Raw genomic sequence first — 18,694 nt, forward strand, 5'->3', positions numbered from 1 at the left:
TTCGGCCGCAGCATATGATGCCTGATGCCTGCCAGCCAGCCAGCCAGTCAGCCAGCCCCAGAAGTAGTTGCCGCTGCTGAGCCCGAGCTCGCCGTATATCTCTCCTTTGCCTGGGCTCTTTCTGCCTTCATCCCGCGCTCATGTTAAATTGTCCGTTTCATGTTTCTGCTTAAATGTCAGTTGTAATTTGTTGTATTAACCCATACCACATGAATTATGTTTAGTTCGAATGTAATTGATTTGAATGCAATTTGAATGGCAACAACACAACGGCGGCTGTGCCGGCAACAACAATGGCAATATTAACAATAACAGCCACAGGAGCGTCGCCGGCACGGCAAATTGAAAATTGCCCTCAACTCTGGCCGAGATTAAATGGAATTATGCAAAAGAGCTGCCTGGGAACGAGTCGCGGCGATCCGAACACGATCTGAATGAGAACTTCATCAAGAACTGAGCTGGGTGCAGCTGGGATGAAGTTGAGAGGTGTTACCAGGCCAGCTCTGTTATCGATACATGTCTGCACCAAGTCTTGGGCCTCGCATCATTAAAATCACGACTCTTGATCGAATTTAAGCCTTGTATTAAGTCTCACCAATAGACCTTTTCAGTTCCAATATCTAGAGTGTTATATGAAAGTATTTAAAATATTTAAGCTTAGATTTTAAGGGTTTATTTTAGCAGTTCTAAAAATGTTAATTTCACCCAAGCAACCCTAATCGAGTAATACCACAAGCCAGTGGCAAAGCAGGCCGGAGAGAAATGTCATTCAAGCGAAGTTGGAATTCAGAATTTCAGCATTCACCATACAAGGAAATCTGTATATTTTGTATTTCAAGGCCGTTGGTAAGCAAAGCGAAAGCCAGAGAAGCAACTGCAACCCGACCATGACCTCCAGTCCATGCATATTCTGCTTGGATGAACAGCGAGCGCCACGTCGCATCTCCTGTGGCCACTCCTTTTGCGCGGAGTGCTTCGAGCGATATCTCAAGCTGGGCCAGGACTCTCGATGTCCGCTCTGCCGGCGTGACTTCCGAACGGACTTTCAGCCCTCTATTCCACATCCTCTTTATGCCCTCTCTGCCGAGGCAGATTCAGACTCGGGTGAACTGGGCCTGCAGACGGACACGCTAGTGCTGACTCTGTCGGAGCAGGAGTGCCGGTTCTTTGAGCAACTGTTTCGGGAGGTCAGACAGACAAATAGCCACCGAACTGAATTCTAGTCCGCCTTTCGTTTTATTTGTTTGTATATTTATTTGTGTTAAATGTATATTTACTGTTAATCCTTGTTAACTACTTTATAAAAGTTCGTTAGCTCGCAACACTTAAAAATGTAAAAAATTTGGCCTGAACTTCTTGAATATAGTTCCCGATCAGACCATGTTCTTGAATATCGCCATCTTTCCTCACTCACCTCCACGTCTGCATCCTCGTCCATCTGTAACCGCTAAGCCTGCGATGGTTCTGCCATCGATCAGCATTTGTATCTGCTCGTGCTGGCGCAACTTAATTAGACGCTTAGACTGGCTAAATGCCGGTGGGGCCGGGCCTGATAAATTGATAAGCCCGGCGCAGATGAACAGCTAACGACGGCCATTAGCCGAAGTGACAGCGGCAGTCGCAGCAGCCGGACGGGCGGCTGAAAAATGGTGCAAAAATGTTTATTAAATGTCCATGCCCGGCCAGTGGTCAGTGGAGCAGAAGCAAGAGCCAGAGCAGAAGCTGAAGCAGGAGCAGAAGCCAGAGCAGGCGCAGGCCTAGCCCAATCCACAGCTCGTAAGTCGCTGAATTTGTTGCATTTGTTTGCCTGCCGTTGTCTTTTTTGACTCTTTATCGCACGAATCATTTCTGGCTGGCCATTTTGACAGCGTTTTGAGTCAACAACATGGTGCATGCAGCAGATACAAATCTAAGCGGCACATTATGCAACGGCCGGCCGGCCGGCGATCGTGCAAATGCTAAGAGCCAAAAACTATCTCATGGATTTGCGCAATTTGTCATCCTGGAATCGGAATCTGAATCGGAATCGGTATCGCTGGCGCTGTTGCAGTCGCCGAGGGAGGAGGGAGCCGGAGCCGAAGCCCGAGGAGCCGCCGCACTTTTGGCAGTGCGTGTGTGCGGGCGTGGCCGGCGAACAGTTTTATTGATAAGCCTGCTCTCGGGGCTTCGATATTGCATTTAGCTGGGCAATTATTAATGCCCCTTGTCGCCGGGCTGCGTGTAATTTGTGGCAGTGGTTACTGAAATGCGATACAGCCGATTTATGAATGTCCATGTCCGGCGATGGCCACGATCGTCGTCGTTGCGATCGTCAATCTTCGGGCTCGAGCCACGCTTACATGTGATCTAACAAGCTACCAACAAGCGCGGTCTTATCGATAACAGCCGCTGATCGGTTTTAGCCGGGCTTAGAGCCAGGGTTCAATGAACGCGCATGCACCTCGCGACGTGCCACATTTTTAGCATTTTTATTATCGCAAGTCATTTGTCAAATTGCTAAACTGACATTAAAGCCGCCTTTCCTGTGGGCTGATAAACCAATTTGACATTTTCCCGCCGATGATCGATGGATTCACGAGATCCCCCGTAATCCTCTCCAGCCCCAGACCCAGCCCCATCCCGATCTCCATGGCAGGCCGGTGACATTTTTGTGCCAATTTCGGTCGCTGGGCCATCAGTTAAGAGCCCAGCCATCAGCCATCAGACTGGAGACCTCAGACCCTCAATTCGCATTTTTCGCTTTCAGTTTGGTTTTTTTATTGCAGCTTTTCGCCTCGTTTTTCGGGGGGCTTTGTTTTCCTTGGAGTTGCCGTTTGCATGCGTGGGAGTTGCACGAATTGTGTCGTTAAATAATGCTCCATGTTTGTCCTGCACGAGACCCGCGAAACACACAAAACGAAATGAAACCAGACAAAGTCAAACAAAGCGGCTGCAGTGAAAAAAAATAACAAGACTTAAATTGATCTACGGATAGCAGGAAACAAATTATATTGGTTAAACTGAAGAATTTCTTATATGGAATCAAAACAAATTCAATTTTATTCATGATATAATTTATAGAAACATAAAATGTGCTTAGTTAATTGGCATTATTTAACGACATTTTTCTCAGTACCGGCAAACAGCAGATATAAACTGGTTGCCCTGGCCGACAGCGCGGAAGCGCTGCTCAAATGGCAACTGGAGCAGCGTTTTGGGTGGCCGGATCGGGACGGATCGGGTCCAGCCGGGAGTGGGACTGGGCCTGAAGTCTCCTACCTCGAGTTGTCCTATTGGGGTACCTGGCAGCCGTGCCGGCCTTGCATTTGATGTTGCTGTTGCTGCCGCCACGCCGCTTTGTTTAATTGATAGACTGGGACGACCCACGCGGCGAACAACTGCGGCTGCCAGGCTGGGGAGCAGCAGGAGCGGGAGCGGGACCAGGAGCCGCAGCTTAAGCCGACGGCACGCGATGGCCGGTTGTCTTGGATGCGGACCTGGACGCCGCCGCCAGTGGCAGTGGCAGGCAACCCATCGAACTCAAACTGTGCGCATGCGCATGCAACAGAATGCGACGTCGCGGCGTTGACAGATTGATGCCCCCTAACTTGGCCGCGGCCCCCGCCTCATTATTCAAATTACCCGTGTGTTTGTGCGGAATTTATCAAAGTCCCCCTGCAGCCGAGGAGGAGCCAGAGCGAGGGCGGAGGCTGGACAGGAAGGAAGGGTGGGCATTTAGCATGTGGGCCAGTTGTTGTGGCTCGTGTTCGCGTGGGCGTCAAATGCTGTTTCCCCGCTCGAAATGGAACTATTTGCGGGTCAGCCGGGATAGGCTCCCCGTCAAACTTTCCTTTTGGCTAAGGGCAGCTCTCGAAACTGGAACGCGAACAGTTATCTGTATCTGCGACTGTGACTGTGACTCTGACTGCGACTGCAACTGGGTGCGGCATAAATTCTCATAAATCTATGGACCGAAAATCAGCAGCGTACATATGTAGATAGGTGCATACACATGCTGGCCTGGCCGGAGTAATTAAAGCAGTTTAACATGTCTGTGAGCCCGTCCAGTTTTTGGAGCTGTCACAACATCAACAAGCCTTCATTCATGCTCTGCGACAGCCACAAGCCAGCCAGTTAGCACAGGTCTGTCGGTCCGTCAGTCTGGCAGTCCGTCAGTCAGGCAGCCAGTCATTCAGTCATTCAAAAGCCAGCCAAAAACTCGCCATAAATCAACTCATTTGAAATGCATCAAAGGCAGCAATCAGAAACAGAAACAGAAACAGTAACAGTTACAGACACAGAAACTGCCAAAAAGAAAAACGCAGTCAGTTGCACAAATATTTTTACACGTTGCTGCGATTTCCAATTGAAATCGAACATTCGGCCGAAAGTGCCAATGCGCGGGCGGGGCCAGAAAACCAACCCAGAAAAGCACAAAATCACAAAACCCAAAAACCAAAATACCAAAAAAAGTCAACCGAAAAACATAGCTCAACTGTCGTGGCCCAGGCGTGTTGCACAATGTGTGAAAACAGGATCAGAGTCCTGCCTAAACATTTGTCAACCCAGCGGCGCTTATGTAATCAACAATGCAGATTCGGCCAACTCGGTTTTTGACCAATTAAACAGTTTGTCTGCGGGACCCCAACAAGCATCAATCAAATGGCACGGAGGACAGGCCAGATCGCAAACCGAATTTTTCGAGCTAGTTCAGTGGCTACTGTTGGAGTTGCCCTCGGAATGCAGATTTGCATTCGACTTATGACAGGCCTGGAGCTCGGGGCGTGGTCCTTATTAGCATCGCCGGCCAATGCTTAATTGATTCGGTTGTTCGATTCGGCCATGTTAATTGACAGCACGCACGGATGTAACATTGCGATAGCCAACTGACACAGGCCGGAGTCGCAGTCGCAGCCCGGTTAGTTGGCCAGTCAGTCAGTTGTCAGTCAGCTGGTCAGCCAAGCTGGCCAAGCTAGGCCAAGACCCAGCCAAATCCAAGAAGTGCCCCACTGGCTTCACTCCGACGTCAGAGCTAGGCGACTCCGGGAGTCGGTAAATTTCACTTATCAAGAGCGAAACAATTAACGGGCGCTGCACGAGTTATAAATATAAATGTCGGGTCGTCTGGAGCGGGATCTGGATGCGGACTCCGATGCGGATTCGTGAGTGCTCTGACCCACATGCAATTGGCAACTGCCAGCAATTTGCCACCTAAGCAAGAATTATGATCGCCAGCATTTTCTGGGCCCGATAAGGCGGCACAACTTATGCGCAAACGCGGCTGTCACAGATTCCGACTCCAAATCCGACTTCGACTTTGACTGCGCCTCAGACTCAGACTCCGAATCCCACTTCCCACCACGCGACTCCACACAAAGTCAACAGCCGCCGCAGAGCCTTTTCGTTATAATTTCTATTATTTTCCCTTTTGGCATAATTGCAGACAATTTACTTAACGATCAATAGCGTCAAACGGCAGGCAAGCTGGCAGGCAGACGTCGAGAAATTTATTAGCTCCCGCAGCTCCAGCTCCAGCTCCAGCTACAGCTCCAGCTTCAGCTTTAGCTCCGGCCGAAAACTGCAGCTCCATCTCGGCCATGTGTTGGCCTCTTGGCAACACACCACACACAAATTCACATCCGTGAGAGCCGCTCTTCGTGCCCGGTTTTCTATCCTTGAGGTTCAGTTCGGTTCGGCTAATGCGAATAGCATTTTTCTTGGCTCTGTGTGCTTTCTGTTGCCATAAAACATTTATTTAAAATGGAGCAGAGCCACCGGGGGCAGCGGCCATGTTGGGGCCAACGGATGAACGCTGTTCATATTTTAATTACGCGGCTTTATCACGTCATTGCAGGGTGGCTGCCCCAGCTCCATCTCCAGTTGCGGAACATTTTGAAGGCTCGGCGGCTAACAGGCGATAAATTTTCGATTTATGGGAAAGCCGAGGCGGAGAATCGACACGGAACTCAACTTGTGGGGTATTCAAATTCGTCGAAACAGATTTCTGATCGGTGGTCATCAGGTTTGCGGAATGAATTAAGTTCGATTTTATGGCCGCCTAATCAGTTAATTAGGAGACTTAACCGCTTCGGCGGTGCGGCACTTGACCCATAATCTTTTATTGTTTTGCGTTGGCCAAAAATATGCTTCGGTTATGTGATGCAAACACTTCCCCCACTGATCGGTGATTTGGGGCAATTAACATTCGACCCCTGGCCACAATTGTGTGGCTATTTTTGGCTGCAATCACCAGACACACCGAGGTTGAAACCCCAATTTCCCGCCAGCCCCTCCGGCGGGGCCCCTAATTCGGCTTAATCTTGCCCAAAGAGAGCCACCCGTTGATTGACGATAATGTTGTCTAAATGCACATTTAACAAAGAGAGAAAAAGTGTGGCTAGTTATAACTATTTACCTGTCAGTGGCCTGTCCCGAAGTGTGAGAACAGATTTGGCTTTCCATAAAGCCGAACGAGCGGCCCAACGAACGCACATTTCGGGCTCGTAACGAATGAGCAATAAATTTCTAAATTTTCGCCAATAAACAAACGTAATGATCATGTTGAAGATGCTGATCGGTTCGGGATCGGAGCCCCCAGAGACGGCTCTCCGCTGGACACCCACTGCCCCGGCTGATTATGTTCGTCTGGCCGACGTCTGTATAGGATGGGATCTAGGAATGGAGTCGGGCTGGGGTCTAGCTTCGAGGGGAAATCTCCAGCGATCGGCGATCTTGGATCGGCGAAATGTTGTTTATGTGCTGCTGATTATGAGCGGGCGTCGCTGATGGTCGCCGGGTCTTTGTTTCTGTGTTTTTGATGTTTCAACAACGTCGAACTCCGGGGTCAGCGCGGCAACGACGCATCGTAAATCATTCATAGAGGGAGCAGTTGGCCATCCAGGTGCCGCGCTCCGCTCCAGCCCACCGGATCCCATCCCGTCCGGCAAACAACGTGAAATTTGTTGCTGTGCCTGCACACAACAAATTGATTTTAGTCACGATACTGTCAATTAGCCGGCCATGGGTCACAGCCGGCCGAGGTGTTGAAGTCCCAGCCTCACAGCCTCCCAGCCTCCTAGCTTCCCCCGACCGATGACCCCGCTCTCGACCGGCTAGACCTCCTGGCCACCATACCGGGCTCGGGATCGGGATCCTCCTCCGTCGTTTAGGCGCGATTAAGGCCGCAAAGTTATTGTTATAGTTGCCCGGCAGGGCCAGCTGCCAGTCGGCTACTTTATTAAATCAAACTCTTCACATGATTATTATCACGTGAGCCGGAATGGCTCTGGTTTATGGTTCTCTGGCCGTTTGGCAATTTGGTGGCCTTTCGCCTCTAATTGAGTGATTTCTGGAATGCCGAATGGGAAAATAAGGAAAGCCTAATTAACTTTTTAGCCCAGCCGAGCGGAGAGCCAGCAACTATGTTTATTTGCTTAGTTCTCCTGGGGCGAATCGCTGGCATACCTCGGCGATAATTAAAGACTTCGACTCCGCAGATCGGCTCCAGTCCGATCTCCTTTTCGGGGCAGGCGTACCTGTTAGGAGATACTTTGAACCTGTTGTACAGTTAGAGTTACAATTTGCAATGGCCCAGGCGAGACGAAGTAGACTCGTTGTATATCGATGGCGATGCACTTGAAAATCGTGATTTCACCTTTTGTACCATTACCCAGAGCCAGTACCCAGCACCCAGCACCCAGCACCCAGGGCCGGTGCCTGGCCAAGGCGACTACCAAAAAAGAGAGCCACAGCAACAATACAAAGGCTTCTAAATGGCAAAGTAAACTGATTTACAATCAAAGGCAACGAAGCGCGCAAACTGCTGCAGCAAATGCTCGGTTTGAGTCAGGCTTAGTTCCGTTCCGTTCAATTCGCTGTCCTGGTCCTAAGACCCAAGTTGCAGTCGCAGCCGCAGTCCCGTTGCCATCAGCAGCGCAAAATCAATTGAAGTAATTACGAAATGAAGGCACGAACTAATAAACTTGGTCGTCTCCGGTCGGCAGCCTTAACAAGCTCAAGTGCTGGTAGTGGTACTAAGACTGGGCCTGAGCTTGGGCCCGAGCTCTTCTGGCTCTTTCGGGCATTTGCAGACGACGCCACCGCGCCCAAACTCGCAGTCAAACTCTCAATTTACAGTTAGTTTAAATTAATTAAGCGAAATGCACTTAATTAGAAGACAATTCCGATTCCGATTTCGTTCAGTTCAGCTCGATTCGGGCAATGGCAACTGCTCTCATCGCCCAACGACCATCGGACGCGGCAAGTGCATGACTTTTGCTGCCTAACCCCGAAAATCGGAAACCGAAATCAGGCCAACTCGAATCCGAATCCAAAGTGGAGTCTTGGCCACGGCCCGTGAGTCCCGGCCAGAGACAGCTACAAATTTGCGAGGGCTCAGCGCTCGGACAGGCGCAATCGATCGCACGTCAGAAACTGGGGCCAGGCATCAGCAGAAATATGGCTTTTCATTTAAGCCGGGTCAAGACGCCCCAAACGCTGACCTCTCCTTAAATGAAAACGAAAACTGAATCAAAAGTAACCAGAAAATAAAAGAGGAAAACAATCAAATCCATGTACGCCAGAGCCTGGGCAATGTGAGAGAGAGTTGTACCCTATTGAGTTCATGTATAGGTAAAATATATTATTTTAAGTATTAAGAAAGCTCATTTTACTGAAAACTTAATTTATTTGTTGTTAATAAAGCAATGTATTATATGCATTTAAAATTGTTAGGATATCTAAACAGCACATTTTCTAAGGTAACTACAATTTTTTAATGAATTTTAAACAGAGTTTTATTATTATTATTTGTTTTTAATAATTTCTTTCTTGATATTCATTTACACAAAGTGCTCGTGATCACGGAAATACTTTATTTAAGGGCATAAAATGGAATGAAAGGGCATCCCATGGGAGGGCATCGTTCATTGGGGCGACTGAGGTCCAGATTTGGTGGCGGGTCTGGCATCAGTCAATTTGTTTGCCGGGTTTCTGTTTTCCGTTTCTATTATTACCCTTTGTGGTTGGAGTTGGCGCTGAGTCGCCCTAATCGAGGCGCGGAGATCAAAAACGAGAGAAGACATAGACGGAGATGCGCCACACCCGCATGGCGGCGAACCGACGAATCGGCGGATCGGACAAATGGAAATTAAATCCATTGTCTAGGCATTGGGTCAAGTGCTGGCTGAGACGCTGGCCGAGGCAGCGGAGTTTATGGTTGGGGCGCGTGCTCAAAAGTTGATTTCACACCGATTTTTATGAGGGTCTTACTCGTTAAAAAGTTCACCAAAGTTAGAGCGGAATATTAAGGCATGGAGTTTTTGCTAAAATTATGATCTGCGTGGATCAGGTTTCATTTCCTGTCCATCCAGTTCTAAGCTTGGCCCGGCAACTCGATTTAAAGCTGATGATCAATCTCCGATATTGGCCCATTGTCAAACACTTTGTCTTCCCCAGCCTTGCCCTTAATTTTATCGAACACTAGTACTCGATCCTAACCTAAAGTCTTGTTGTTTATCAGTAATTGAGTCGAGCGGAATACGATGGCAATTTGGCCCATCTAATGCCGGCTCGAGTTGGTCATCAACTCCGGCAGCCGCAGCAAAATCCCCCAACAAAATGAGGGGAAATCCAATGGAGTCTTGCCCTTGCCAACGCCAACGCCCACCGAAATGGGTGAAAGCCGCTCGAAAACGTGCACCGATTTTGACACTCGGGATCGGAATGGAAAACATTCGGAGTCAGGAGTCGAGTGATCTGGAAAAGGCGCCCCGAAAATCGTTTTCAATTAAAGTCGCAGCCGAATGGGTCGAAACGTGCTGGCGATCAAATTAAATGCGCCAAACAGTTTTTGATTATTTGTACAGTTGAATTCGGAGCTGGAAGGAAAGTCGCCGGAGTAATCAACCCCATCATCACCTTTTGTGGCTTTGACTTTGGCGGTAAGTAGGTTGAGTTGACCGGTGGCCAGCCAGCAATCCTAATCCTCCGGTCCGGCCTGACCCACAGAGCGGCAGTGCCGGGCCAGGCCAGATCAGACTCCAGAGCCGCTGTCGTTGCATGCCACACGAGATGAAAGCTCGCCGAGCGAGTGCCAAAGTAATTAGTCTGCTGGCAAATAATTTGGGCAGGCTCGCGGTTCCGCATGCCGCTTATTAGGCCTACGATAGACTCCGAGCCGCCGCCCCAAGTGGCCGCGGAGAAACACTCACAGGAGAGTACTCCTCGCCGCGATGAAATGCCAAGCGACTAGACCCGAAAATGCACTTCAAACTGCCTCATCATGCGGAGATCGCCGTGCAATCAAAGCGGCACGCGGGGAGCGCGTACTGGTAATAATAAATAAGCCGAAAATAAATCTAACAAATGCGATGCTACGTCGACGCCATCAATCAGTTGGCGTAGAGCTGGCCGCGGCAAGGCCAAAGGCGTTTTACAGTTTCACCAAATGAAATCGGCTATAAATAGCCAAAGAGTCAAGTGAATGAGCCACAAAACGAGTGCCCCAGAGAATCAAGATGAAGCGGTGGCCAGAGCACCGAACTGTGGGTACTCTATCATCAGACTCGAATGCTCAGAGCTATAAATGCGATATAAGAAGATAAAGAAACCCACTAACCCTTTGGTTACTTTGCCTTGGAAATGGGAATGGGACCCCCTGGCAAAGTATCTTCCTCGCTGTCCGTACTTTTCGGAATTGTTATTTACAATTAAATTTGTTGGCTGGGCAGGGCCTTGATTGCCACACCAGGCCGGGATGGATGGATCCCAGGCCAGTCCATCCCATTCGATCCGATTCCATCCCATAGCCCGACCGGAGTAATTAAAAGCAAAGCAGAGAGCAAGCACGAGCCGGGGACTGCAAAACTTTAATTGAACACCTCAAAATGATGCGCACGTAACGTAGCTTAACGACTCAAATGAGGCCGTAAAATAAAAACAAAAACGGAAAACAATGCCAATACCCCGCACCAGTTATCCCTTGTCCAGGCCCATGTCCACCTCCTGTGCCTCCTCCCTGAGCCCCACTTGGGCCAAATGGGGGCAGATGCTGGCCGAGACGACGGCCGAGATGCTGGGACGATGGGACGATGCTGCATGCAATGCCGCCTTAACACGCCCCACATCAAGTGGCCCGAAGTTTGCACAAGAAATTAAACCCGCAACTACGGGAGTGGGAATGGGCCGAAATCAAGTCTCAGTCTCTCCCATGTCCGTGTATCAGCTGTGCATCTACTTGCCCTTAAGTAAAGTAAAGTATCTTGTTGCAACTTCATTTCGTTGCATGGCCCCCAAATATTTTCGCTTCGTTTCTGACTTTTTTCTTTTTTTTCCATTGAATGCCCTGCAAAAGGGTATGGGAATATTGTCAGATGTAACTCTATTGATTGCAAGATATATTTTAAATTTTGGAAGCACAAGTATTAAACTAAAATAAATACAAACTATGGTTTGTAGATCTTTGAATGGGCTTGTATTTTTAATACCAGTCCAGAGCAATAAGTAGTTCTTATATATTTTTCCTTAGCAAGGATATACAAATTTCGTAGTGGCCAAAATTAACTCGAATGCATTTTCTCCCCTTTGGTTTTGTTGGGCGACCGCAGCAGCAACAACAACATTGGCCGCAAAAACATGCATGTTGCATATTTTGGCTTGGCCTTGTTGTTGCTGCTGCGGCTGCCGGTGATCCTGCCCTGCCCTGCTCATCCTGCTCTCTGCCGCGCCTCCGCTCCTCCTGGGATCGATGCAATGTTCGACTGAAATTATTTTCTCTCCCTCGTGCATGTTTCGTTTTCGCGTTTGTTTTCAGGTTTTTGGTTTTGGGTGTTTTTATGTTCTTATAATGCGACTTATCAGATTTTTCGAAGCTGACAATGGCCGAAAAGTGGCCAGAGCCGGGGCCCAGGCTCCCATCTCCATCTCCGGCCGATGGCAATGGCCGTGAAGGTGAATGACAGGGGGCAGGGTGTTGCGGTTTAATGCGTGCGCTGCTGCCGCTTGTTGTATTAAATTTTCTTTTCGTTTTTTATGACCCCTCTCCGGCCACGCGACTGGATATTTAATATGGTTTTCTTGCTTTCGGTGCCTTTTGTTTTGTTATTTTTGTTTTGTCGAGCTGATTTTGTTTCGCGATGATTTTCAATAAAATTAAATTGAAAATAAAAATAAAATAAAGTTTTATGTTATTATTATTTTGACGCTGTCTTCCCGGAGTTGAGGGTCTCGGAGAAAGATGCTCGACCCCGATAAGCGGACGAAATGCATTCGGCGGTGGGATTTCGATCTTAATGGGCCAAGTTGGGATGGGAATTTGGTTTATGTCTTTATTGGCATTAGCATATGTATGGTATTTCATTTTAGTGTGTTTCTTAAATATTTGATTGCTAGGATCTGATAGTGTAAATTTGTTTCTATTGTGTTCTACCTAGTAATATATTAAGTAGCTTTGGTTTTCTTTTTAGTATTTTGAAACCCCTGATTACAATAATAATATATATTCCTGGATTATTAATTACAAACCAAGCCAAAGGAAATGGAAGACCCCTAATTCAGTCAGCGTCGATTGACTTCCCGAAACTCGACACAATTTCGTGAAAAACTCATCTTCCCACCAGTAGCACTCTTACTCCATCCCGACTTCCCAAAACGGGTTGGCTTTGGCTTCTCCTTGCCGGCTTTGGTGCTTTGCGCTTGTCAAATATTTGCAAATCGCTTTGACATCTGGTTCGACAACTTGTTATCGTCCGCGGGCTGTCCGACTCGACTTGGCCCGACTTAGCCCGGCTCACACATATTTCGTTTTTAATAAATTGTACCACAATTTGATATGGCCACGCCCCGCATCCCAGGCCAGCCACATCGGCCCCTCGGCCACCCCGGTGGCCACCCATTTCCGACTCCTTTCCAGCGTCGCCGGGTCCAACTCTGCTGGCCACCGCAGCTGTCAGGCAAAAATGGCATAAAGTCTTTGATTAGGCGTGGAAAAATATTGTCCGAAAGCATTTTAATCGTTTTGATTAAAAGCCACCACGCCTAATTAGTTGGAAATTGTCTGGCCGCCCGTCTGTCTGTCCGTCTTGGCGTCTCTGGACTGAACCGGTCTGTCCGTGCAGATGGAAAACCTTTTCGTCAATTGTTGGCCAGCCAATTTAGCCAATAATTCATACGAACATAAATCGCGATAGGCCCTGCCATTGTGGCTGCGATTGTGCCTGCAATTGTGACTTGCGGACCGCCACAAATTGTTGGCCAATTGTTGTTTCGGCCAAAACAAATACGAATCCGAGCTGCAAATGTTTTGCCCCGACGCGACACGCCCATTGTTTGTAAATAACTTTTCAATGTGCATTTTGTTCTAATTAATTTTTTCTTCATCTGTTCGGTTTCGTTTTTGGCTTTGTTGTGCCTTTTGCCATGTGATTCTGTTATGCCTGCACACTCAACACATTTGGCGATAATCATCGATCGGCCAAATGGCTGAGCGAGCCAGCGATCGAACGACATTGGCAAATATGGACGATTAGCGGCAGGGCCGAGAGTGGAGCGCACGAACACGTGCTCCCTGCACGGCGACGGTGGGTGGGTGGCTTGAGTGGCCGCTACCTGCACGGAGGCTGCTCGGTGCTTTTCAGCAACTTGTGTGGCGGCCCTCGCACCTGGCTGCAGCATAATGCACATAAAAACGTGCCAATACACCCATGACTTGCCAAGCGGCAGCAGCAGCAGCAACAACAAATGCCTTTTAATTGAAAATGTTGATTGAACTCAAGTTCGTTGCCTAAGTCTTTCGTTTGGGCTCCGCTCACCCCGCCAAGCGGCCACCTGCCGCCCGTTGTTTTACAGCGTGACACCCGACTGTTGTAGTAATTAATAACGGCGGACAACAACAACAAATTATGTTTTTAATAACTGTAAATTTGTAGTTGTAAAAATTTACGATTTAATTGCCGAACGCTTTTGAATTTATTACGAGTGCTAAGTTGGACCTGCCAGCACCAATATTTAACGCTTCAAAGAGAAAAAAAAAGCGAGTGTATTAAGTGTGTGTGGCCCAGATTGTGATTGGCTTTTGACCTTAGCCGCCGGAGGAACGACCACCTAGGTGGCTTTGAACTAGACCTTGTCAACAAAGTCCAAAAGTTTGGCCCGCCGACTTTGACTTTGACGCTTGCCAATGCCCAAGCAATTGAGCCGAGCGAAAAGCCAAAGAAACGGCCAAGATCGACGATGCGGCCGGCGTAGACTCACCATCTTCGAGCTTGGCTAACTGCACTTGGCCAATGCCGAAAAAAAAAACCAACTGCCATGCGGCTTAGCATTTAGCCGATCGTGGTCTTCATCGATGCTGCTTTTTGTTTAGCCACAATTACTTATTTAATCATAATTTCGTTCGCGTTTCAACAATCATCAATCATCAAATGCAGCGCCGACAGCGGCCGAGCGGCTGAGCGGCAGAGTTCTGCGACTGGGCCAACTGTCAGGCTGACAGATTGCCGCTTTCAGCTGGTTTGCGAGCGAGTTTGGCCCACAGATCCCGGCCCGGGCCGGAATGCAGCAATGCGGTCTGCATTGCCCCGGCTGTTTAGTGCAAAAAGTGGCATCAGCCGCAGAACGCCACAATTATCTAGTCAGCAGTCAGTCAGTCAGTCAATCGGGCTCGTTGAACTTGCCTCTGCCGTTGCAGCGATCGCGCAAATCAATCGATCACGTTTTGACTCCGCGGCAGCTCCGCCGCTTGCCATTGCAGGCCGGACTGGCTGCTACCCTGTTATCGCTTCCAGGGACACCCATTCCAGGTGCCAATATACCCTTTCTGGAGGCATCCGCGGCGCAACTGAATGAACTTTCCAAACGGGCAGCACTCGCCGCAAATGCTGCGCCGCTGCTGACGCTGCTCTGGCTGCAGCGGCAGATGGATTGATTGATTGCCTGAAACAGTTAGCAGACATTGTCTGGCTGGCTTATTGCTATTTATGATCTTGATCTATGGATCGAGGGCAAAAGCACATGCGGCGCTGCCGAGCCGAGCAGCCAGTGCACATGTTGATAATCAGCACGGAGCGAAGTTGGAGCTCCACGGCAATGATGATCACCTGGCTGGGAGCTGGAGCTGGAGTTGGCCTTGATTGCGCCTGGTAGCGGTGCTGGTGCTGGTGCCTCCGATCGAGGAGATTTTCCAAAAATTGCTGCAGAAAAACCTTTAAGGGTACTGGCTTGTTGCGGGTTAAGAGCTGTTGGTGTTAAGTGCACGATAATCGATTCGATTCGATTCGTTGCGAGCTCGTTGGCGTTAAACGGCCAGAGCGCCAAATTGCCTATTTATGGCGTGGCCAGCGTTTCTCGGCTCTTGGCAGGAAATCATACATTTGCATGTGCTGAATGGAAAGTATCTATTAGGCTGCACTCGGCAGTGAGATATATGGCGAAAAGGAATTTAAAAAAAAACACTGTGGAGACATTAAAAGGCATTGCATCACCGCTGGTCTGACACACAAATAAAAAATTGTGAATTGTGGCGCTCGGCAAGGGAACACAAAACTAAAAAAAAAATCGGCCTAAACTGGTTAACACATTTTGCCACTTTTTACAGCGTTTTAATTACGCGAATTCGCCAGAAAACAGGCGGGTAACTCAAAAATAATTCTGTGCTTATTTTTTTGTGCTTGTTTTTTATTTCTGCTGTTTGACGGCAATCAATGAAAAGTCAATAAAAATCGCCAGACGAACGCGCACACGAGCCAAAGAGTTATCATTCGGGCCAGAAACACATCGACTTGTTTTATGAGATCGCTCGAGATGAGGCAGCCGCACCCAGTTTTCAACTGGATCCGGAGTTCGGGGTGGAGGACTACCACATGCTAATTACGAGCATGTCTCCAAGTGGCAACTGCAATTTGGCAGCGTTTAGCTTGTTGGCCCCTGACATGCCGAGTGCGTGTCTCTCTTGGTTGATTGAGATCTAGGCTTAAGGAATATGATATTTTTGTTGGTAAAAGTACCCATATTACGTTTCTAGACAGTTTATTTTGGTACTCTCCTAGATATTTTAAAACGTTTTTATTTTGCAAGTTTACAATACAGTAATTTGTAAACTCTTTAAAAACTCCACACAGAAATGATTATCTCTTGCTATGTTCGATTTCAAAGTCGGTTCCCTGATCCAATTGCAAACTGCAAGGTTATAGAAACTTCCGCTACCCAAAGTTAGCTTTCTTTCTTGTTTGAGGTATTTTCAGTTCAAATTGGTTTTCTCGCAGCTCTGCCCACAAGTGCTGTCTGGGTTGCAACACTTGCTATCTCAGTGGCCAAAATCCTCATTCCTCTTTATTGCCGTATAGTTTTGCCCCAAACAATGCGCTAATGATTTATTTAAAGCACATTAACATCGGAATCGGTATCGGAATTCGGCATTCAGCACTCTTCGGCCGACGAGCGAGGGAAAAGGCCGAGAGTCCGAGATTGCCCACTGGCCCGGCTGGGTGGGCGGCGTCGCTGGATGTGGACTTGGCTTTCGGGGCCGCACCCCTTCTGCGTGGCATTGGCAGTGACCCAGCATTCGGCACTCGGCACCACCGGCACCACTGCGTACTTCCCGTATCGCTGGCTGCGTATCTGCGCCGCGGGTGCAAACTGAAATCGACATTTAATGCGCTACCACACAATTGCAAGTGGCGGGGGTGCAGGGGCGCTGTGGGGGAGGGAGCGGCCAGAGCGGCCGGCGCGTTTCCGTTTGCTCTGCGGTTACCATGATATCGCATATTTCAATCAATTTGCTTATTATTGTCGTTGCTCTCGGGGCATTCCCGTTAGTATAATAGACCATAAAGGTGCGCTGGAGATCGACACACAAAACACAAGACGGAAAAAATAAAGACAAGGAAACGGCAACAACAACTTTACCACAAATATATAAGCCAAGTCGGATCTTTGCTTGCCGATATACCCTTGAAGAAGGTATTTGAAATAACCAAAATTATGCGATTTACCAGAGCAGTATCTTTTCTGGGAAATATTGAAGAATATTCACATATTATGGTTTTAATTATATATATTCTTGATGAGTTGATGATGAGTTTGATAAGTTTAATTAAGTAGCAGGTCAGTCATATCTAAGTCCACTTTATAAAATTCTTGTCTTGGATCTTAAAGGGTACTCGATGTGTCGGCCCTGTATGCGTTCCTTCCTTCCCAAACATCTTTCTTCAGAATTTATTTTGGACCGTGTCTAAAGCGTGAGATGCGACCACATGCAAATTTGAGCGGCACGATGTCCCTGACAGACACTTGTCAACGGATTTCTTTTTGTTTTCCTGCTGCCATTTTGTTCTCGACAAAACTATGCAAATATATGTCATGGAGATGGAGATGACGACGACGATGACGCTGACGCTGACGCTGACGACGCCATGCCAAAGCCGATGCCGATGCTGAGTCCTCATGTCAACTGCGCGACAACAACAAATGAAGATCAGCGCTGGCTTATTTATTTTATTTTTATGTACACTTGCGAATACATCTGTGTACCTGAGTGCACGCCCCTGCAGCATTAGGCATTCAGCCAAGCACTCTTGCCCCGGCTGGCAAGCACTTGGCTAGGAAACTGCAGTTGCAACTCCGATCCGGCTTGGCAAACACATTTTTCGCGCCCCAAAAGTGTTGGAGGCGTTTTGTTGTCCACTTAGAGACATGGGGCCGTCCGTCTGCCCCGGGATGCTGCTTGGTTGAAGCTGGATGCTGGATGCAACAGTTGCAGTTGCAATGGCTGCTACGGCAAAAGTTTGGTGTTTGCAGCAGCCACTAAGCGTCTTGGGCACACGTCAGGCTGTCGCTTCTGTCGGCGTCTTTCACTGTTTTGATACCGATTATCAACAACAACCTTCAAAGGTATATTAGTTTTATGAATCAAATTAATTACAAAGAAACTATATTCCAACTCAAATCCAACGTTAACTAAGGAGTACGTACGCCTAAAATATATTACCTTAATAGTGGGTATTAAACGGTCGAAACAATTCGCTGACGCCTTACTTCTTCTCTTTGGCTGTCGTTTTGGTGCCTTTTGGCGCCTTGCTGTGGTCGTTGTTGATTGTGGCATTTTGATTGATTTCTTTTGACTTTTGGCAGCCGCAAATATTTGGTAATCCTGCCAGCGAACACGCCGCTTCATCAGCAATTTTAATGCATATTTTAACACCTCGGAATTGCTATGGAACCATCGACGATCGACGATTTTCTCGGCATTTTAATGCTACCAACTTTCTAAGCCAAGAATTTTTTGACATCCTTCGCCGTTGCAGCGACGGTGCATTGACCATAAACTTGATGTCTGCGCACATTCGGCGACAATTTGTCAGAAATTCTGGCACTTTTTCAATCCGTTTTCGGTGGCCTGCGTATTAAGGTCAACGTCGGTGCTTAATTGAACACCTGGTCAGTCTCTGCCGCGATTGTGGCACTGCTTATGACTCATAAGACGGGGCCAAGGTAAAGGTAAAATGATTTTCAACTATGCCAAATTGGTTCTGGCAAACCATAAATAACCAAGCCCGCAAATTTATTGACTTAAAATAAATGAAATTAAATTAAAAAACAGAAATGAAATCAAATATAAATCCTTCATAAATCACATTAAAAACTGACCACTAAAAATGGTTAGGAAAATGTGTAAATCAGGATGTTCTTAAAAACTTGCAATTTGTGCTTGCCTAGCAAG

At 47.9% G+C, this 18,694-nt stretch overlaps 1 protein-coding gene across 1 annotated transcript; it reads left to right on the forward strand.

The window, feature by feature from the left end:
- Positions 1-731: 731 nt before the first annotated feature.
- Positions 732-1,349, forward strand: LOC108080993 (uncharacterized). The gene has a single exon (XM_017175918.3). The coding sequence runs from the start codon at positions 888-890 to the stop codon at positions 1,221-1,223; it is 336 nt and encodes a 111-aa protein (XP_017031407.1). The 5' UTR covers positions 732-887; the 3' UTR covers positions 1,224-1,349.
- Positions 1,350-18,694: the final 17,345 nt, after the last annotated feature.

The sequence above is a fragment of the Drosophila kikkawai genome, chromosome 3R, assembly GCF_030179895.1.
Source record: "Drosophila kikkawai strain 14028-0561.14 chromosome 3R, DkikHiC1v2, whole genome shotgun sequence".
Taxonomy (NCBI): Eukaryota; Metazoa; Arthropoda; class Insecta; order Diptera; family Drosophilidae; genus Drosophila; species Drosophila kikkawai.

Coding starts and splice junctions, on each gene's coding strand:
- LOC108080993 (XM_017175918.3), top strand. CDS start 888: ATGACCTCCAGTCCATGCATATTCTGCTTGGATGAACAGCGAGCGCCA.